This window comes from Garra rufa, chromosome 12 (assembly GCF_049309525.1).
Source record: "Garra rufa chromosome 12, GarRuf1.0, whole genome shotgun sequence".
Taxonomy (NCBI): Eukaryota; Metazoa; Chordata; class Actinopteri; order Cypriniformes; family Cyprinidae; genus Garra; species Garra rufa.
In genome coordinates, this window is record NC_133372.1 from 28023832 (window position 1) to 28046878 (window position 23047).

Genomic DNA, 23047 nt, shown 5'->3' on the forward strand with positions numbered 1-23047 from the left:
AAAGCTGAAAGCTGAGACCTTGGCTATATCCGAAAACGCCCCCTATACCCTCAAATAGGGGACTATTTGAGGGGACAGCCATTTAAGTAGTGTTCGAAACCATAGTGGACGTTCTCGAGTGCACTCATTTAATCCCACAATGCACCACAAAAAACTTGAAACTTGAAAAATTGTGCATATTGACGTCTTTCAGTGGTTGAAATAAAATACGTTCTGATGTTCATTCATGTTTATTTAGTGTTTTAAGAAAATAAGTAAATGCTTGAACTTCTTAAAGCTGAGACCTTGTTTTATACCAGAATCAATAGTTTTTTCTTGTTTACTTAAAACACAAAATAAACATGAATGAACATCAGAACATATTTTATTTCAACCATGGAAAGAGGTCAATATGTTTATGTTTTTGAAAGCTGTCTCTTATCCTCACCAGGCTGCATTTTAATATATTTTAAACTGCAATTTATTCCTATGATGGCTAGACTGAATTTTCAGCAGCCATTACTCCAGTCTTGAGTGTCACATGATTCATTAGAAATTAGAAATACGATGATTTGGTGCTCCAGCAACATTTCTTATTATCGATGACGAAAATAGTTGTGCTGCTTAATATTTTTGTAGAAACCATGAGGCTTTTGTTTTCACAGGATTATTTGATGAATTTGAATGTGACAAGTGAAAGTGTTTGAAAAAACAGATTTATTTGGAATATAAATATTTTGTAACTAGTGCTGAGCAACCATTAATTGCATCCAAAATATATATAAAATACATGTGTGTGTGTGTGTGTGTGTGTGTGTGTGTGTGTGTGTGTGTGTGTGTGTGTGTGTGTGCGCTGTGTATATTTATAATGTATAGACACACACAAAGTAAATATTTATATTCATAAAATTTATATTATGTTTAAATATATTTATAACATTATAACATATTTTTCTTAAATATATACATGCATATGTGTGTGTACTGTGTTGATTAATCGTTTACTTATATAAATGTATTCATTTACTTCACTTTCAAACACACTCTTGCTGAATAAATGTATCCATTGATAAATAAATAAATAAAAACATAAATACATAAATGTGACCCTGGACCACAAAACCAGTCATAAGGTTAAATTTGACAAAACTGAGATTTATAAATCATATGAAAGCTCAATAAATAAGCTTTCCATTGATGTATGGCTTGTTAGGATAGGACAATATTTGGAAATCTGAGGATGCAAAAAAATCAAAAAGACTGAGAAAATCACCTTTAAAGTTGTCCAAATTAGGTTCTTAACAATGCATATTACAAATCAAAAATTACATTTTGATATGTTTACAGTAGGAATTTTACAAAAAATCTTCATGGAACATGAACTTTACTTAATTTCTTAATGATTTTTGGCATAAAAGAAAAATCAAAAATTTTGACCCATGCAATGTATTTTTGGCTATTGCTACAAATATACCCCAGCGACTTAAGACTGGTTTTGTGGTCCAGGGTCACAAATATAGAAATAAATAATGTTCTTACAGCGTCTAAACTTTTGAAAGGTAGTGCACATGAGTAATTGGCTAGTAAACAAGTAAAAGTTTGCTTAAACAAAATTCTCAAAAAGTTTATGTACATGTCAACGTGTTTAATGTTATAGAACATTATTACAAAAAATACTCAAAATCCCATGTTTGCCAATGAATCTACAGTACATCACTTACACAACCAATGCACAAAATCTTTAGTTAGCTTGCAACCAATCTGGACTGAATGTATAATCTGAATGTTGCTTGATATCACTGATGAACTCATCAGGCTTTTCTTTCATGTCCTTTTTACTTACTACTACTATGCAAAAATGTATTCATTTCTTAAAAAGGAAGGAAAAACCGTGAAACTACCGTTGATGGTTGTGAAAAACTGCCTAGTACAACATGAAGCCACAGTAAACCATAGGAAGACCTCATAGGGGTGTAAATGCATTCACAATTCAAATATATGAAGCTGCTCTGTATGAAGTGAAGACTAATCAGACCACGTTGCTTTTATTTGCGTATGAACGCTCGAGTCCTAAGCAAAAATACCGTTGAGACGCTTCAGGCGGCTTCATTTCCTCTCTTCTCCTTTTCTCTCTCCCTCTCATCTCCTCACTATTGTGTTCTGTCATTTATCTATTTTATGGGATTATCGAGGCGCTTCTCCCCTGCCCGCAATTCATTACGCTCCTAACTGCTCACTTAGGTTTATGCCCCTTTAAATCCCCCAACAGATAACCAACCAGCCTCGGTAAACAGATAGAGAGGGAGGGAGAGAGAGAGAGAAAGAGAGACATGTGGTGGGCACTCATCAGAGAAGGAATTAAGAGATGTCACGCGGTGGTGGCCATGGCAGTGAGCAGAGGCAGTTAGTGGCGGTTTTTAACGCGGCTGCCCTCTTTCTCCTCATTAGTAATTCAATTTGCTCTTTATTAGCCACTCTTATCTCCTGCACAGAGTCCCTCTGGCTAACCCCTCCATCACCCACCCTGTCTTTCCCACTCGCCCCCTCTCCTCACATACAACCCAAAGAAACATCACCTGGTTGGAACAAGACAAAACTTCCTATTACAAGACCTTGGTAGGAATAATATGGAAGAGACATGAGCAATTTACAGGTATGCAAAAGGAAGGCAGTTTTATGGTAATACTGCTACTCTAATGTGCACAGAAACAGAGCACAAGCGATTACAGTGAGATTGTGGATGGGGTGGAGGGGGTGGAGCTGGCTGTAAAAACAGTGATTGCTTTCCATCAGGTTGGGCTTATATTCTCCAGTTCGTTAAAACAATCCAATTTGCAAAGGGATAATTACGCATTAGCTCCTTTTTATCTACTGAGCGAGAGCGCTGGCAGGGTTTGATAGTGTAGCCGTATTCGGCGTGCCACTGCTGCAAATTACCCGCTATCGGCACATGTACACCATCACGACCCGATTGGGCAATTAATTAACTCCTCCTATCCCCAGTGGATACGGGCCATCACACCCAAACCTACTCCCTCAAAACCAATCAGGCTGCTGGGAACATGCTGCCCTCTATTGGAGGTGTATGGTCATAGCCATTAGACTTCATTCATGATCTTCTGAGTAGAAAATGTCAGAGAAAAAAAAACTTTGCGGTAAGTACATATGGTACAATGTGTTGTAAAAAATATTCAAGTCAATTAAATGGCAAATGAAAAAGCCACCTGAAGCAGAGAAACTTTGAGTTTTGAAACAATATCACATAATATTCTCACAATATTTCATACAGGTCTAGTGATGGCTGATAATCGATTATAACATCCAGCAGACCTTATTCAAGGTATTGCCATGTTCAGTTTTTGACAGGAATAAATATGTATCTTTAAGTCTATCCAGTGTTCAATATAAAGGCTGAGATACAATAGATTTTAAAACATCATAAGCATCATAACCTGCAAATGGTTACAGAGGAAAAATTGGGCCAAACTTTCACGTCATTTCAAACACAACAAACTCACACAGAAATGTGCTTTTTGTTGATAAAAAAATACATGACAAATAAACTTAGAACTTGTGTTCTAAAACTCAAAAAATAAAAAAGAAATTTCCTCAAACTGGACAGAATCTATGAAAGCCTGTTTCAGCCACTAAATAAAAATTGTTAAAAAAAAAACAATTGCGAGTTTACATCTCACAATTCTGACTTTTTTGTCAGAATTGTTAGGTATAAACTCGCTATTGCAAGATATAAACTCAGAATTCTCAGAATTACAAGTTTGTATCTTGCAATTCTGACGTTATAACTCTGAATTACGAGTTTATACCTAAAGTCAGAATTGTGGGTCTATAAACTCACAATTCAGACTTTTTTTTTTAGAATTACAAGTTTGTATCTCATAATTCTGACTTTATAACACAATTCTGCTTGAAATAAGTCAGAATTGCAATTTTATATCTCTCACAATTGACTTCTCTTTTCTCAAAATTGAGATAAAAACTTGCAATTGTGAGTTATAAGCTCAAATTCTGAGATGGTAAAAATTATATTTTCTCAAAATTGGTTTATATCTCATAATTCTGACTTAGTAACTCACAATTGCCTATTATAAAGTCAGAATTGTAGAGATATAAACTCTAAGAAAATATTTTTTTTCCAAGTTCTTATCTTAATTCTGAGAAAAAAAAGTCAATTGCAAGTTGCAAGCACGTTTATATCTAGCAATTCTAGGTTCTTTTTCACGCAATTGTGAGTTTATATTATGCAGATCTGAGGGAAAAAAGTCAGAATTGTGAGTTTATATATCTCACAATTTACTTTTTTCCTTAGAACTGAGATAAAAACTTGAAAAAAAATTATACTTTTTAATAAATTATATTTTCTCAGAATTGTAAGATATAAATTCGCAATTTTGATCAAACATACTTTTTTCCCCTCTCAGAATTGGACTTTATAACTCGCAATTGCAAGTTTTTATCTCAATTCTGAGAAAACACTGTCAATAGCGAATTGCAAGTTTATATCGAACAATTCTAGGTTTTTTTTTTTTTTTCAAGCAATTGTGAGTTTATATCACGCAATTCTGAAAAAAAGGTCAGAATTGTGAGATAAAAAGTCGGAATTACCTTTTTTTTTAATTAATTATTTATTCTGTGGTGGAAATGGGCTTCCATAAGAATCAGTTTGAGCCCATTATACACTATGCAATTTTCTGTGAAATCTGTCAACTCTGACTGCTCAAAATCTGCAGACTGGATACATCCAGACTGCAAAACAAGCCAAAAACCTGGGCAAAATTTGTGTAATTTATTTCAGCCTGAAAATGTGTAAGAAGTAAGAATAATTATGATGTAAAAATAATAAAAGTTAAACTAATTAAATATTAAATAAAATAAAATAATTATTGTAGTGAGGACACTTGCAGACAATATCAAGACAATAGACAACGGGACTTATACAGTAGATGGTATATTAAATTATTCAAAATTACACATCAGAAATAAAACATGTAAGACATATCAATTTAAAAATATATATATATGTGACCCTGGACCACAAAACCAATCATAGGGGTCAATTTTTTTTAAATTGAGATTTTTACATAATCTGAAAGCTGAATAAATAAGCTTTGATCATTGACATATGGTTTGTGGAATCTGAGGGTGCAAAAAATCTAAATATTGATGAAATCACCTTTAAAGTTGTGCAAATGAAGTTCTTAGCAATGCATATTACTAATCAAAAACTATGTTTTGATATATTTACAGTAGGAAATTTACTAAATATCCTAATGATTTTTGGCATAAAAGAAAAATCGATAATATTGACCCAAACAATGTATTGTTGGCTATTGCTACAAATACACCCATGCTTTTTATGAGTGGTTTGTGGTCCAGGGTCACATATATAAAATTCCAGGGTTGGGCTGTGACAGTCAAATCTCTGAGACTGACAGGAAGATTTCAATAATCTCATCTACATTAAGACTTTATGTTCATGACAGTACCCAGTGTACTGTTCATCTCTGCTGCAGCTTTGTGTTTCCATGGGAACATAAAGCCCATCTCAACCTCTCTCGGAGGAATACAAACAAAGCAGCGATAATTAATTTTCCAGAGACCGTTTTGTGTTAATTACTAATTAAACCAATTAGTCACAGAGGGGGTAAAAACAATCAGTTCATTTAAGAAGGCACAGGTAGAGTTGCATTGTGTTTTGAGAGTTGCAAAGCATTTTGTGAATGTGCAGTCATAGTAACTGACCTGATCTTGAGGTCCCGAGTGAGGTGGAGGTGAGAGAGAGACGGCGGAGCTTGTGTCTGCCAAAAGAAACCAACACTTTGGGCTGTGCTCGCCTGACATTGGTTGGAGTCTTCACCTGAGCATGTGTCCGTCGCCGCAAAGAATACCGGCTCCTTACAGTCTGCACAATGGGGCTGTATCTTCTCTCTAAGGAGGGACTGTATATAGACATATATGAATAAAAATATGAAATGCTGTAGGAATATTGTTAAATTTGTTGTAAAGTTGCTTACTTTGTTCAATTAAAGTGCAAAGGAAATTTAAGGAACTATGTGCTGCCATCTAGGGGGCAGTTTAAGAACAATATGTGACCCTGGACCACAAAACCAGTCATAAGGTTAAATTTGACAAAACTGAGATTTATACATCATATGAAATCTCAATAAATAAGCTTTCTATTGATGTATGGTTTGTTAGGATAGGACAATATTTGGCTGAGATACATCTATTTGAAATCAGAAATCTGAGGATGCAAAAAAATCAAAAAGCCTGAGAAAATCACCTTTGAAGTTGTCCAAATTAGGTTCTTAACAATGCATATTACAAATCAAAAATTACATTTTGATATGTTTACAGTAGGAATTTTACAAAAAATCTTCATGGAACATGAACTTTACTTAATTTCTTAATGATTTTTGGCATAAAAGAAAAATCAAAAATTTTGACCCATGCAATGTATTTTTGGCTATTGCTACAAATATACCCCAGCGACTTAAGACTGGTTTTGTGGTCCAGGGTCACATATTGCCACCAGCTGTGACATCTGCAACTATCAATCATTCTACATTTTAAAAAGCCTATACAATACACAGGGTTTCTACAATATGTGATGAAAGACATTTCTTGTTTTAGAGTTTAGAATTTTTAGAATTTAAAAGTACTGTTATTCATTATCTCTATCTTTAACAGGACAGATAACTACTCCTGCAAGAGGAAAAAGGTATCAGTCTATGAATTAGGGTTATATTATGAACAGAAAAATTAATAACATTTTTAATTAAATTCAACTAAATTAAATACATGTAATAAAACATTTTTAAAGTTTATAAGTAAATAAATTATTAATAACAACAACGATAAATAACATTGTTATTACAATGTTGTGATGTCTAACTGATTTTAGCTTTTTAGTGTTTTATTTTCATTTATTTGAAACAAAATAGTATAAAAGTAAACAGTTTTCAAATCAGATTTTGGCCATATTATGTTCATGCCAGCCAGAATTTTAATATCAGTGCATCCCTAAAAAAAAAAAAATCTGACTTTTCACATCCCCTGGCATAATGGAATATATAGTTGAAGTGAAAAGTTTACATATACTTCACAGAATCTACAAAATGTTAATTATTTGACCAAAATAAGAGGGATTATAAAAAAAAGCATGTTATTTGTTATTTAGTACTGACCTAAATGAGATATTTCACATAAAAGACGTTTACATATAGTCCACAAGAGAAATAATTGTTGAATTTATAAAAATGTTTACAATGCTTCAAAAGTTTACAGACACTTGATTCTTAATACTGTGTTGTAACTTGAATGATCCACATTTTTTTTAGTGATAGTTGTTTATGAGTTCTTTCTTTGTCATGAACAGTTAAACTGCCCACTGTTCTTCAGAAAAAATGTTCAGGTCCCACAGATTCTTTGGTTTTTCAGCATTTTTATGCATTTGAATCTTTTCCAACAATGACTGTATGATTTTGAGATCCATATTTTCACACTGAGGACAACTCAGTTTAACTGAGGGACTATTACAGAATGTTCAAATGCTCACTGATGCTTTAGAAGTAAAAACTATGCATTAAGAGCCAGGGGTGTAAACTTTTGAAGGGAATAAGGATGTGTACATTTTTCTTATTTTGCCTATTTTTTTTTTCCATTTAGTACTGCCCTTCAGAGGCTACAGAAGATACTTACATGTTCCTCAGAAGACAAAATAAGTTAAATTTACCCTGATCTTCAAATTGAAAAACGTGTTTCCTTCTGGAGCATCAGTGAGTGTTTTGAACATTTGTAATAGTCGCATATGAGTCCTTCAGTTGTGCTCAGTGTGATAAGATTGTCTGAAGGGGTTCAAATTCACAAAAATGCTAAAAAATCAAAGAATTTGTGGGACCTGAAGGTTTTTTCGGAAGAACAGTGGGCAGTTTAACTGTTCAGGATAAACAAGGGACTCATGAACAACTATCACTAAAAATTATTATTAAAAAAAAAAAAAAAAAAAAAAAACACATCTGTGGATCATTCAGGTAACAACACAGTATTAACAATCAAGTGTATGTAAACTTTGGAACAGGGTCATTTTTATAAATTATTATTTTCATAAAGTATTATTTTCTCTTGTGGACTACATGTAAACATTTTTTATGTGAAATATCTTAGTCAGGTCAGTACTAGAAAAAATAACATGCATTTTGTATAATCACTCTTATTTTGGTCAAATGAGCAACACTTTGCAGATTCTGCAAGGTGTGTGTAAACTTTTGACTTCGACTGCATTACAGTTTTAATAAAGCAGTACTCTCACTTGCTAGCAGATCTTCTGATGATCTTGGTTCGGCTCCTGAGCTTGAAAGCACCTGGTGGCAGCATTGTGGTAGTAGGGTTCATGTGGATGGCGTTGAAGGACAGAGCAGATCCCTTTTCCCCCCTTTGACCATTTTTGTTAGCTGTCCATCGATAGACTGTGCCCTTATGGGTAATCCTAGAAGTTGAGCTAGAAGCATTTACTGTTGTGTTTTGTCCAGTTGCCTTCCAGCGATAACGACTGGCATGGGTTGTGGAGGCACCTGTAGCTTTAGGCTTTTTTGATAAAGTTGTTAAGGTTGTGGCACATCTCTTCTCTTTCTTTAGTCCCTCCAGTCCACCTTGAGATGTTCTTACGGGGACTTTAAGAGATTTGGGTGAAAGGGGCTTGCGTGGCGTTTTTGTTGAAGTGCTTGCTTTTACAGCTGTTGATGAGGAACAAGAAGAAGACACCCATGTGTACTTTGAGGTCTTAGGAGATCCGAGGGAAAGATTAGGCTTGCGAGACACCTTCTTATTGGAGCTGGAGACTCGTTTGACAGTGGCTGCTCCTGGAGAGGATCCAGGGGTCACTGGCTTAGGTGTGCTTTTTATGTTTAACATCTCTTGGCTTTTCACCCAAGTAAACCGAGATTTCTTATGGCATGGGGAGGCTACACGTGTCTGAGTTGAGTCTAGCTTAAGCTGGAGCTTTGTGGGACTCAAGGAAGCCTGAGACTGAGAGTTAGATGCAGAAGAAGCCATAGTACAATCTCTACTGGCTGTTGGCATTACGAGAGTCCTACTGGATAAGGCAGCAGTGGAAAGATGTGGTTTGACTTGAACTGGAGCTGGAGGTTTGACAGGTAAAGGGATAGAGTGATCGTTCACAGCTGAGGATGATTTCAAAGTAGGTTTTATCTTAATTTCAGGATCTGATGTTGACGCAGAGTCAGTTGAAGATATAAGCACAGTCCTTTTTCCACTTGCTTCACATTTTGAAGTCTCACTTTGGACACTGAGTGAAGGTGTTGCCGATTTGGCCTTGGTTTGTCCAGCTGGTAACTTTTTAAATAAAACACTACTGTTACCAACAGGTCCAGCATTATTCCCAGAAGCAGTGGCTCCAGATGTAGTAGTGTGGTGGTGAGGCTGGTTCAAGTGGTCCACAGTTGGGTGAGACACATGCCTCCCAACTGCCGTGTTAGTCTTGTTGTTAAGTGAGTATGTTTTCCTCCAGCTGCCAGAAAAATGAGGCACATACGGTTGTGGCAGTGATGAATATGATTGTGCGTAGTTTGAGGCATGACCCCGACTCTGGCCCTGGCCCCTCCTTGAACCATGTCTGGCACGACCCCACTGGGTGGAACCTGAGGGAACGTCCCCATGAGTACTTTTATAGTCATTAATGAGGTCTGCAAAGTAAAGAAGAAGAGAGTACGGTTAAGGCAAGATTGATCTTATTGACCTGATTATAAAAAAAATTGTAAAATGGACAGCAAATGCAAAGTCTATAAAAGAATAAATACATTTTTCCTTGAGAAAAGAGAAAAAAAAGTAATTATTAAAAAGTAATTATTATTAAAGTAATTCTAAAAAAAATAATACAGTTGTTAACTATAAAATCAAATGAACGGTATTTGTAATAATAAATAAATAATTTAAAATATATACATATCTTAAAACAATAAACACTATTGTAGAATAAATTGGGGTCACTCCATGTCAACCAGAGAGGTCCCCAGCTCAAATTTTTGATTTTGCTAATATTTCTTCTGAAGAAAGATAGACATGCATAGTGATGAAAGCCAAAATATTACACGTCATGGATGAATTTTTACCAAGCAATCCACTATTTTGTAGAGGGGGATCAAAATGGCAATTTTCACCTGAGAGTCAAATTACAGGGGGGTAAAAATGACTTCAGAAAGATGGCAGCACCATAATGTTATTTTTACACAGAGATTGGTAGTTCTCTTAGTAAAATCTGTTGACTTTAGCAATCTTTGTTGCATTGGTACCATTGGTGCCAATGGTAACCATTCAAAAATGGGGAAACAGCGCTTTTTTCTTTAACTCAAGAAGTATGAGATATCTTATTAGCCTTTGAGATATTTGGTCAAACTTTCCTTTTGGCATTTTTATTTTTAAGGGCCTATATGGTTTGGTTTCAGAGATATTGGAATGTCAATATGAAAATCATAAATCATATTGCGATATCTTTAATACTTCTTGAGTAATAGGCACACAAACTTCTGAAAAATAATATTTCTGGTACTCAGGTACTGTATGTTCAATGCAGTTGTCTTGAAGAAAGAAAAGAGATACATTTGGTTTTTGACCACTGAAAATATGTATAATTTAACAATTTACTCATGGAGCCATTTTAAAATTCCAATATCTCCAGAAATTAACTATATAGGGACTTAAAAATGAAGATGCCCAAAAAAAGCTTGCTAAGAATCAATATCTAAAAGGGCATTACGACATCTCTAATATTTCTTGAAAAACTTGTAAAGTGCTGTTTCTCCATTTTTGATTGGTCACCATTTGGCACATAGTGCAACAAAGATTGTCAACAGATTTTACTAACATACCTACCATCTCTGTGTAAAAATAACATTATGATTCTGCCATCTTTCATTTTATTCATTTTTACCCCCCTGTAATTTGTCTCTGAATCTCAGGTAAAAATTGCCATTTTAACCCCATTCTACAAGACAGTGTATTGCTCAGTAAATATTCATCCATGACATGTAATATTTTGGCTTTCATCACTATACATGTTTGTCTTTCTTCAGAAGAAATTTTAGTAAAATCAATTTTAAAAAAAATAGAGCCGGGGAAGTTTCTGAATATCGGTTGATTTGGCACAGATTGACCCATTGTATTAAATTTACAGGATTTTGATTTAATTGGTTTCAAAGTTTGGAGATTTTGGAAATCATTTTTGTTCAACCATGAATGGATCTGAATTTTTCATCAAAAACTGTTTATATTAGGTATTCAACAGCTAATAAAAAGAATCTCGAATAGAATATTATCAGACATACTCAATTAAATAACAGATGAACGAACGAACGAACGAAGATGCATTTAAAATGCACATAACGTTAGATAAAAATGTGCGACATTTCTGTCATTTTTTAACCTTCTCTACAAGAACCAGCAAAGTAACAGCACCAACAACGAAGAAAAATGAAAATGAAAACCAACGACCTAATATATGCGATAAGGCAGAAATTACAAACATATAAACATCTTAAAATTAGTAAATATCTTAGCTTCAGGGAATAACTGTTAGGTCAGCCACGGTGTCACTGAATACTCCATTCACAAGATAAATGTGACTAATAACGAACGTAGCGTTTTATGAAAGGCTTAAAACCACTTTGAATTACGTTAGAATAACGCCAAATAAATAAAGCAGTCACGCTTACTTTGCAGTTCCTCTATTTCTCTCTTTAGCGCTTCACGTTCAGCCATCTTCACACCAAAACACTGATGTCATAAAACCGCGACGACGCATGTGATGACGTTTACAGGCAAAACCCAATCACAACACGCCTCTCAACAGATGATTCTATAGTTTTGGTTTTGAGCAGAAGTGTTACGTCTGTCTGGTGGTTCGAAACTTTCCAGACCGACAGTATGTCGGAAGAGTAGTTTAATTTAAAACAACATTATAAACCTCTGATAATCACATCATTATCTTTACCCTTATAAACTTTTAAGTGTCTGTATTTGGAAGAAGACTGACAGTTTTGTCTTCTAACGAGTTTCGTTTTGGGATACAGAAATCGAAAGTACTGCTGACATCGGTAAGAAATGAGCATAATCAGATCTAATGTTTACTTACTGTAATTCGGAATCAATAATTTTATGAAACAGTAGTTGACTTATTTAAAAACTTCGTTTTATTAGCTGCATAGTCTGTCAGGTCAATAAATCAATAAGCTAATAACTAACACAAGTTACTATTACCAACTGTTGACTGTTTTACAGAGGGTGTCTACGCAGTTCTTCCTGTCTGCCAGCACAGTAGTTGTACATTATTTTTTAAAGTTAATTAATTTCATATAGTTTTGTTAATTTGTAAGTATTTGAATGAAGAACAGAACAGAATAAATATGCATTATTCAGAGGAAGTAAGCAAGTAACTCCTGTGCTGTAGGCCTATGCCCACGCTGGAAACATTGGTGTCAACTTGAAAGCCTGGCATTCTACAAAGTGACATTTTGAAGAAATGGCTTTAGCTGACAAAAAAATATACTTCATCATAATTGCAGAATCGCCAATTGCGTACATAGATGCTGGTGAAATATGCTACATTGACAGGGACAGATACCATGAATGGAAAAAGCAGAACATCACAAACCTTGTACCTGTAGTTCGTATGGGAAAAAGCTTTACTACAGACCTTGATGCCGTTCTTCTGCATCCACTAACACGGAAATCAGCAGAATTACTGCTGGCTCTTCCAACCGGTAAAGAGAGACTGTTGGCAATGAAAGATCGTTTAGCTTTAGATGAGGCTTCAAATCTGTTCAAAGGCAGTCAGGTTGATGTGGAGTACAATGGTAAATGGCTCAAAGGTGTGATTCAATACATTGGCAATCTCCCATCTTATGGCTATGATCCTATAACAGGAGTCTTCTTTGGGGTGGAACTGCAGGTGAGTAACCTGTTTGTGTGAGAAAGAATGTGTCTGTAGTATATTTAAATAGAGTAATACAAACAATCCACTAATGGTAATATGGTTTTACAATAAGTGCTATATTCTCTTTTGGTCTTAGGGTGACGATACAGGAAAAGGCCAAAATGATGGTTCCTACCTTAACAAAACCTACTTCAAGTGTCCCAAAAACTCAGGCATTTTTGCTCCTTTTACAAGAATCAAACCAGTGGATCATAAACCTTCAGCACCACCGCTACAATCGCAGTCTTCCCTGTCCATGACATCTACTGAGCCGCTCAAAGCTGGAGACAGAGTAACCTTTTTTGATGACAAAAATACTCACCATGGCATGGTAATGAATATAACGGACAGGCAAGAGGGTAAAATGGTTCTCATATCTACTGTGAGTACTGATTTATGATTTCTTAGAGTGACCAAAAATTATATTTCACCCAAAAAATGAATTTACGCCTGTATGATTTTCTTTGTTTAATCAATCAAGGAAGGGGACATTTTTTAAGGATTTCACCTTTTATGTTCTACAGAAAAAAATAACAGCATCCAGGTTTGACATAGGACATAGGAGTGAATAAATAATGACAGAAAGTGTATTTTTGGGTGAACTCATTTTGTAGCATTCTCCTCAAACACTTTTCTTAGATGTAAAGAATAAAAACAAAACTGGATTGGTTGAATGATAGAAATAAAGACTCACCTAAATGTTCATATAAATACTAGTCCCACAATAATGTTCTGTCTTTTAGATGTTTACACAATAATAATTTTCTAATGTTTTGCTAAAGAAAAGTTTTCCCTTCTATTTTTTGCATGCAGATGACAACATTGTCAAAATGATCCCCATTCACAGGGATCCATAAAATGAATTAAACACTGTATTTATCCATGCCAGGCCAGTAGTTGGTAATGTCACTTTGTAAAGACTACTACGCAAATGTAACCACTAAGCAAACTTGTAATACGCATGTGACGTCTCCAGTTTCACAAATTTGTGTTTTTGTAATTTAAATTGTGTTTTTGTGTTTTTGTTTTTGTTCGCAACAACTTGTACTTTGAAACCTGTTTATAACCCAAAATGCTGTTTATGTGTAAATGAATGGCCAAAATGGTTTCGTTTTTAGTTAAATACTGTGTTGTGTAAATGTCCCCTTAGACAAGGGTAATTGTTATTTAACAGCAGCATGAAAATAACATTAAAATTATTTGTCAACTAAATGTAAATTAAAAGAAAATTACAGATCTTTAAAAACATATTACATAAATGTATCTACAAGAAAAACATAACATACTGCCTCTCAAGTTTTGGGATCAGTGAGATTTTTTATGGTTTTTAGAGACGCTTCTTATGCTCATCAAGGCTGCATTTATTTGATCAAAATTTCAGAAAAACTGTAATATTGTGAAATATTATTTCAGTTTAAAACAATTGTTTTCTATGTGAATATATTTTAAAATGTAATTTATTCCTGTGATACAAAGCTACATTTTCAGCATCATTACTCCAGCCTTCAGTGTCACATGATCCTCCAGAAATAATTCTAATATGCTGATACATTATCAGTGTTGCAACCCATTATACTTTTTTCAGGATTCTTTGATCAATAAAAGGTTATATTTTGAATAAATGCTGTTGTTTTGAACTTGTTTTTCATCAAAGAATCCTGAAAAAAAGAATCACAGGTTTCAAAAAAATATTTGGCAGCACAACTGTTTCCAACATTGATAATTCTAATAATAAATCAACATATTAGTCTGATTTCTGAAGGATCATGTGACACATTTTCATGTGAAAATTCAGCTTTGCATCAGAAGAATAAATTATATTTTAAAATATATTACAATAAATAAAACATTATTTTATATTGTAATTTATAACATTTTGCAATATTACTTTCTGTATTGTTGATCAAATAAATACAGCCTTAATGTGCATAAGAGACTTCTTTAACATCATTACAAGTCTTACTGATCCAAAACTTTTGAGCGGCAGTGAATGTACAGATAATTGTGCAATAGTGTGTTCGCCAATAACACAAAGATAAGCTATTGTACAATGTTATATTAAGTAATAATAGTTTTGTAAAATGTTCCTCTACTCAGGATAAGGATGAAGATGGGAAGCAAGGAGGAGAGATAATGGTCCCTCTGGAATGTGTAATTAAAGAGGAGCTGTTAAATAAAGGTAACATATACACGTGTCAGCGCTGGTTTTATGTGTACTTAAAACATAGAAGAGCTCATAGTACAACCTTAGTATAAGTATTTGGGTATAGACACTCATGCAAACAATAATTTCTATTCTTTCAGTGCAGTTCATGACATACTCTTTGTTTTATTTTTATTTTAACCAGATGAAACTGAAAAAATGGACACTTCTCAGAGTGCAGATATTGGGGGTGTTACTGATTGTGATGAAATTACTGTTGGCTCCCTAGTGCAGTTTCTGGGAAAAACACTACTTTATGGAACTGTTCACTGGATTGGCTATTTACCTGATAAACCTGAGAAGATTGCTGGACTGGAAATGGTATGTTCTCCATACACCAGTTCAACTGTTGTCATCTTTCAAAAATATCCATAGTTCTTATATATGACATGAAATAAAAACAACAAGCCAGTTTCACCATTTTTAAACTAACTGTAAGAACTGTGATATATGTGGGTTCTTTTCTTAGGAGGACAGCAGTGCTGGCGTGACTGATGGAACATATAAAGGAAAACGGTACTTTAACTGTCCTCTTCATTGTGGTTTATTTGTGAAGCTGTCATCATGTCGGCCTGATGATCGGTTTTCTGGTGCAAGGAAGAAGCACTTTAATGGACACTCTGGTAAGACCTGGTAATCTGGTTAAGTCCTTGCCTACAGTTTTTGTGAAATGACAGTGTTCTGTACCTAAAGCGGGTGTGTCAGGTGTTTAGCAGGAGAAAGTGAAACTTATGTTGCCACCTACTGTAGCGGAACTTGTGGAACGTTACTTGTATGCTTCATTCTTCTTCTCTGTAACAGATCTAAATGGGACATGTGTAACTGAGGAACAGGAGAATGTACCACCTATTAGAACAGAAGATGTGTCAAAGCGATTGATTGGTAGGATGAGAGGCATTCAGGGTCACTGCAACTCCTGTTATATGGACTCCGCACTGTTCAGGTTAGAACTCATCTTAGACATGGTGTACATGCAGAAGTAAAATCAATTAAAAAATGAACACAATTTAAATTTCATTTCTCAGCAGTTTTATATTATATCATGATCTCATTTCTTCTTTTTATCCAGTGTGTTTTCCTGTTCATCAGTTCTGGATTCTCTGCTTTTTAAGTCTACAGAACATGACACCATTCAAAGCATTCTGCTAAAGAACATTGTCAACCCTCTCCGCAAGTGAGCTCGTGGCCTGCATTTTGCTTTTTACTGATATAATTTTTACCTTGTAAAATTGCCATATGAAAGTCATGCTAAGCAGAAACATATACAGTTGAGGTCAAAAGTTTACATCCCCCTTTTAGAATCATTAAAAATGTTAATAATTTTACCAAAATAAGAGGGATCATACAAAATGCATGTTACTGTTCATTTAGTACTGACCTAAATAAGATATTTCGCATAAAAGATGTTACGTATAGTCCACAAGTGAAAATAATAGTTGAATTAATAAAAATTACCCGGTTCAAAGGTGATAGTTTAGTGATAGTTGTTCATGAATTCCTTGTTTGTCCTGAACAGTTAAACTGCCTGCTGTTCTTCAGGGACATCCTTCAGGTCTCACATATTCTTTGGTTTTCCAGTATTTTTGTATTTTTGAACCCTTTCCACCAATGACTGTATGATTTTGAGATCCATCTTTTCACACTGAGGACAACTCGGGGACTCATACTCATCGCAACTATTACAGAAGGTTCAAACGCTAACTGATGCTTCAGAAGGAAACACAATGCATTAAGAGCTTTGAAATTTGAAGATCAGGGTAAACTTAACTTATTTCGTCTTCTGGGAACATGTAATTATCCTTTGTAGCCTTTGAAGGGCAGTATTAAAAAAAAATGATATTTAGGCAAAATAAGAAAAATTTACATATGTCCTTTCTGTTCAAAAGTTTTCACCCCCCAGCTCTTAATGTTTAGTTTTTTTTACTTCTGGAGCATCCGTGAGCGATTGAACTTTCTATAATAGTTTCATATAAGTCCCTTTAGTTGTCCTCAGTGTGAAAAGATGGATCTCAAAATCATATGATCATTGTTGGAAAGGGTTCAAATGCACAAAAATGCTGGAAAAACAAAGAACACAGCTGTGGACCATTCAGGTAAGAACACTGTATTAAGAATCAAGGGAATGTAAACTTTTGAACGGGGTCATTTTTGTAAATTCAATTATTATTTTCTCTTGTGAGCTATATGTAAACATCTTTAATCTGAAATATCATATTCCGGTCACTACTAAATAAAAAAATAACATGCATCATTTGTATGATCCCTCTTGTTTTGGTAAAATAACATTTTTAATGATTCTGAAAGGGGGATGTAAACTTTTGACCTCAACTGTGTACACATAGGAGAGCTTGAATAACCTAATTTTCTCTCCTAATTTACAGAAATGGTTTTGTATCAGAGCGCAGTGTGATGAATCTTCGGAAACAATTACAGAAACGGGAACACTGCCCCACTTACACCACAGATGAGAAGGGTACGCTGTCTTCTTGAAGCCATAGCTTTGTAGCATATTCAGCTTTGTTAACAATGTCAAGTTTCAAACAGAAAATTGATGGAACTTGATGCCCAACTTTACATTTCTCTACAAGTCATCAAAATGCAGATCCAAAACCTTACACAGCTGTTTCCACAAATTATTTATATCCCATTATCTATGAAAGATATCTTGGCTGTTTTATAGAATTGCAATAAGCATAGTGTTTTTCCTGATGTGTCCAGATCCCGAGGAGTTCCTCTCTCTCATCATACAAGAGATTCTTTTTCTAGATCCACTACTCAAACTCTGGTAAGGAACCTTTTCATAGTTTTTATGAGAAGTTTAGCCATTCTAGTTACTTCATGATTTCACTGTTTATTCTTAGTAGTTTGAGGAAGTACCAAATTTGAACAAAAATGAGAAAAGGAAGTTCTCATGAGAGCACCTGGAGATTTGAAAAATTAGTGGCCGAAACTTATTTACCCAGCACATTTTTTATTTTTTTTTGAAAACCACATGTGCATCTGCACCTTATGTGCACCCATACAAATAATTGATCCTAACCACTATACAATTTAAAGTGTTAGATCACCTAAAAATGAAAATTCTGCCATTAATTACTCACCTTTGTGGTGTTCAGAAGTCCTTTGTTCATCTTAGGAACACAAATTAAGATATCTTTGATGAAATCTAAGAGCTTTGTGACCCTGCATAGACAGCAATGCAACTACCACGTTCAAGGCCCAGAAAGGTAGTAAGGTCATCGATAAAATAGTCCATGTGACCTCAGTGGTTCAACCATAATGTTATGTAGCTAGCAAGAGAAAAAAAAAACGTTGAATAAAGTAGTTTTCTTTTTGCATACAAATTATTCTTGTAGCTCCATAAAATTACTATTGAACCACTGATGTCACATGGACTTTTTTAACAATGTTCTTACTACCTTTCTGGGCCTTGAACGTGTCAGTTGCATTGCTGTCTATGCAGGGTCAGAAAGCTCTCGGATTTCTTCAAAAATATCTTAATTTGGTTCCGAAGATGAACAGACTTGCGAGTTTGAGGGTGAGTAATTAATGACTGAACTTAAATTTTTGGGTGAACTGTCCCTTAAACACGCGCACACATTAACTACACATTGGAAACTCTGTCCAAATATTTTTTTCATGATAATCTCTTTAAAAATGTGGAGGATTGACATTCAAGGACCTGTAACAAAAGTTGATTGCTACATTTAATTTTCAGAGATTATGTCTGCTAAAATGTCTTGGCATTTTAATAGAATGCCTTCTAGTTTATATAAGCTTTTTTTTAGAGTTTATGCATTAATATATGTTTATCATTTTATCTGCTTTTAGCAACCAATCAGGACGTATACAAAAAGAGCAAAGCTGTTACTACTACCAAATCTTTATGGATTACAACCACCATTTAGTCCTGCCGACGGTTCAACAGCTACTGGAACACTCGTTTTACAGCAACAGTCTCAAACTAGCGGAGGTTTTATTCTTTCTTTTATTGTTTTAGTGTTTGAGATTCTTCTTTCAATTCTTTATTTGTATTATTTTGGTTGGACATTCCATAATTGACCTGCAGATGGTACTGTTTCTCTCTATTTAAATATTTCTGATGTGACTCAAATGAATATCCTGAACATATTCTATGTGTTTTTCTTAATATCTTAATGAAACAGATTCACAATCTATATCTATAATCTAAAATATTTTGTTTATGCCTTTAGGTGCCTGCTTGTCTCATTCTTACAATGCCTCGCTCAGGGAAGAGTTTCAAAATGTTTCCAAAAATCATTCCTTCTACAGAACTGGACATCACAGGTCTTCTTGTGGATGGTAACTTGTCCTAAACATCTATGCAAATATTAATCTCTTGGGGTTTTCTTAGTAATGTACTTCCCTCTTTCTATGTGTTCTATTAGTCACCTGAGTTGTGTGTTATATATTTACTTGCTCATTAGGTCCTCAGCAGTGTGTGTTGTGTGGTCAGCTAGCAGATCAGGAGTGTGCTGAGTGCTTCAGAGACACAGTGTTTAGTGATACAGGATTCAAATATTTCTGTGTGGCATGTTCCACTCAGGTAGGGTGTTAAACATGCATTATGCATTTATCAGAATATTCTGTACATATAAATTTATAATGCATAAATGCAGTCCTTTCTTAAGGGTAATCTCACAGGATTGATTATTAGACTAATTATTATAGAGATTCTATACAATAAAGTAAATCATGCACTGTATAAATCATTATACATTTCCTACATTTTGCTGCAACATAATATGTTCAATCTTGGAACGGATTTGTTTGTGTAGGTTCACTCTCACCAGCAGCGTCGATGCCACAAAGCAAGCAAACTGCATCTTCCTCAGGGCTTCTCTTGCTCACAGAGTTCAGGGTCTGATCGCCGCACTCCTCCACGGGAGAAACTCGAGCTGTTTGCTGTGCTGTGTATAGAGACCAGCCACTATGTCTCTTTCGTCAAATACGGACCCCGGGATACTGACTGGATCTTCTTTGATAGTATGGCTGACCGCGTTGGTAAGTAATCGTGTGTACAGTGTGTGCTTGGTTTGAGTTTCAAGTATAGGTTCACTTTCAGAATAAAAATATCCTAATGATTTACTCACCCCCATGTGATCCAAGATATTCATGTCTTTCTGTCTTCAGTCGCAAAGAAATTAAGGTTTTTGAGGAAAACATTCACAGGGCTCTACACTATTCCAGCCGAGGAATAATAGTCTTATCTAGAGAAACAAATGGTAATTTTCTTAAAACAATAAAAATGTATAATGTAAAGTCAGAAGTTTACATACACCTTGCAGAATCTGAAAAATGTTAATTATTTTATCAAAAACAAGAGGGATCATACAAAATACATGTTATTTAGTACTGACCTAAATAATATATTTCACATAAAAGATGTTTACATAAAATCCACAAGAGAAAATAATAGTTGAATTTATCAAAATCACCTGTTCATAAGTTTACATACACTTGATTCTTAATACTGTGTTGTTACCTTAATTATCCACAGCAGTTTTTTTGTTGTTGTTTTTGTTTAGTTACAGTTGTTCATGAGTCCTTTGTTTGTCCTGAACAGTTGAACTGCCCGCTGTTCTTCAGAAAAATCTTTCAGGTCCCACAAATTCTTTGGTTTTCCAGCATTTTTGTATATTTGAACCCTTTCCAACAATGACTGGATGATTTTGAGATTCATCCTTTTTTTACACTGAGGACAACTTATATGCAACTATTATAGAAGGTTCAAATGCTCCCTCATGCTCCAGAAGGAAACACAATGGATTTAGAGCCGGAGGGTGAAAACATTTTTAATTTGAAGATTAGGGTAAATTAACCTTCCGTCTTCTGGGGAACATGTAAGTATCGTCTGTAGGTTCTGAAGGAAAAAAATAAAATAAATATTTAGGCATTATATCGTCATTTTGTTCAAAAGTTTTCACCCCTGGATCTTAATGCGTTGCTTTTACTTCTGAAGCATCAGTGAGCGTTTTAACCTTCTGTAATAGTTGCATGAGTGAAAAAATGGATCTCAAAATCATACAGTCATTGTTGGAAAGGGTTCAAATACAAAACAATGTTGAGAAACCAATGAATATGTGGGACCTGAAGGATTTTTCTGACACACATGTACATCGTAGAGCTAGTGCAAGACGAGCATTTGTGGTTCAAAAGTATATAATTGTTTTATTCTTTAGAAAATGACTGAAACGACCGTTTCACTAGATACAGTAAGACCCTTAAACCTCGGCTGGGATCGTTATAGCAATTTGCTGATCCCCATTGAAGTATATGGAGAAAAATCCTTCAACATTTTTCTCAAAAACCTTAATTTCTTTATGACTGAAGAAAGAAAGACACGAACATCTTCGATCACAAAGGGTTGAGTAATTTATCTGGAAATTTTTATTCTGGAAATGAACAACTTCTTTAACGCTGGGTTTGCACATGTTGATCATACACTTACGTGTTTGTAGGTGAAAGTGATGGCTATAATATCCCAGAAGTGCGTGTATGTCCTGAGGTTGGCCAGTACCTGCATATGCCTCTGGCTCAGCTGGCTAATCAAGTTCCTCGAGAGATGGAAGGTGTGGCGAAGCGACTCTTCTGTGACGGTTATATGTACCTTTATCAAAGCAAGAGCATGTCTCTATATCGATGATTCTATATCGATCGATGATCACATAAACATTAAGAAATGAAAATGTGATTATCTATGACTAGGTCTGCTTAGTAATATATGTTCTTTTTCCAGGGAAATCGTTAAAATATATGCTTCTGCTCCATATTTGAGCAATTATCAGTCAAATATTTACACTTTCTGGTGGAATCATTTACTTTGGAATTCCAATATTGCATTACTTGGGTGGGCGGTACGTACTTTCTTAAACATGCTGGATGAAAATGATGCAGCTGATATCCTTTTAAATGATTTAGACTTGAATTAAAACTATTCACAATTCAAAGTGCCTTTTATGTGTATAAAAATAATAATGTAGTCATTTTCTAATCTTACTAAAATGGAGTTTTATATTTTCTTTTCAAATGCGTATTGCTAAACTGTGAGCAGACCTACTGTAGCTTGCTGCCTAATTCGTGTTAATAGATAAGGGAGTCAAGACATTTTTGTTCATATTTAAAACTGACAAGATTAAGATTTTTTTTTTCTATTGTATTGGTTCAGGTTCTTTTATTAATTCTGTATGAAGCTCTCTGGCTACTGAATAACATTGTGAGCAGAAATACTGTATATAATCATAAATTATATGTCAAAATTTGTTGATTTATTTCACTGGATGTCTATTCATTTATTCATGCTTTCTCTTGAATTTGGTTTAGTGTATATGATTTCCTTCCAATGAAAAACATCAGCCAAAGAAATAAATGTCTCGACAGGAATTACATCTCCACGTCCTCTTTCTCTCTCCGCGCTTATGTGCGAGCCTTACAGTAGATCTCAGCTCATTACATTTCTCCTGTTACCAAACAGGGATAAACCTGGATGTGACTTTGCTTGTTTGTGTCTTTCATTGCATCATCATAAACTGTAACTGACGGAACCGTAGTTGTTTAGACTGCAAGAGGTAGAAAAGACTCACAACAGCACTCCCACTGAAATCTTTCCTTAAGACTGGATAAGAAAAAGTGATTTGGGATAATCTGTGCTGTGATACTGCTAATACACATGGAGTTAGATTCTTTGGGTGCCTTAAGCAACAGGCTGTAAATATTTACACTAAGTTCTAATATTTATTTTCTTGCCATATAGAGATAAATGACTTCCTGACTTGATCTGTTTTGCCGCTTTAATTTATGTTGCCTGCAAAGTGAATTTAGACATTACAATGTTCGAC

The 23047-nt window shown here is 34.6% G+C and overlaps 2 protein-coding genes across 3 annotated transcripts in view; one reads left to right on the forward strand and one right to left on the reverse strand.

The window, feature by feature from the left end:
- zc3h3 (zinc finger CCCH-type containing 3) overlaps positions 1-11772 on the reverse strand; it is an 80111-nt gene extending 68339 nt beyond the window's left edge. Inside the window, exons 1-3 of the mRNA XM_073852551.1 lie at positions 11727-11772; positions 8309-9701; positions 5740-5936 (exon numbers count right to left, since the gene is read on the reverse strand). Coding sequence (XP_073708652.1) covers positions 5740-5936; positions 8309-9701; positions 11727-11772 — 1636 coding nt within the window. The remainder of the gene's footprint in view (positions 1-5739; positions 5937-8308; positions 9702-11726) is intronic.
- Positions 11773-11905: 133 nt separating this feature from the next.
- Positions 11906-22608, forward strand: cyldl (cylindromatosis (turban tumor syndrome), like). Of its 2 annotated transcripts, XM_073852463.1 has the most exons (15): positions 11906-12107; positions 12292-12961; positions 13083-13367; positions 15083-15164; positions 15334-15509; positions 15658-15811; positions 15990-16131; positions 16258-16362; positions 17570-17661; positions 17907-17973; positions 19020-19161; positions 19403-19511; positions 19637-19755; positions 19988-20213; positions 21671-22608. In XM_073852463.1, the coding sequence occupies exons 2-15, from the start codon at positions 12533-12535 to the stop codon at positions 21853-21855; spliced, it is 2313 nt and encodes a 770-aa protein (XP_073708564.1). In that variant the 5' UTR covers positions 11906-12107; positions 12292-12532; the 3' UTR covers positions 21856-22608. The 2 variants fall into 2 exon arrangements, with proteins under 2 accessions (XP_073708564.1, XP_073708565.1); XM_073852464.1 differs by having other exon boundaries at positions 11906-12961.
- Positions 22609-23047: the final 439 nt, after the last annotated feature.

Bases quoted from the DNA above. Each gene is read 5' to 3' on its own strand.
- cyldl (XM_073852464.1), top strand. From the start codon at position 12,533: ATGGCTTTAGCTGACAAAAAAATATACTTCATCATAATTGCAGAATCG. The intron at 15,812-15,989 runs GTAAGACCTGGT...TCTCTGTAACAG, and splicing joins GCACTTTAATGGACACTCTG to ATCTAAATGGGACATGTGTA. The intron at 19,162-19,402 runs GTTTTATTCTTT...TTATGCCTTTAG, and splicing joins ACAGTCTCAAACTAGCGGAG to GTGCCTGCTTGTCTCATTCT.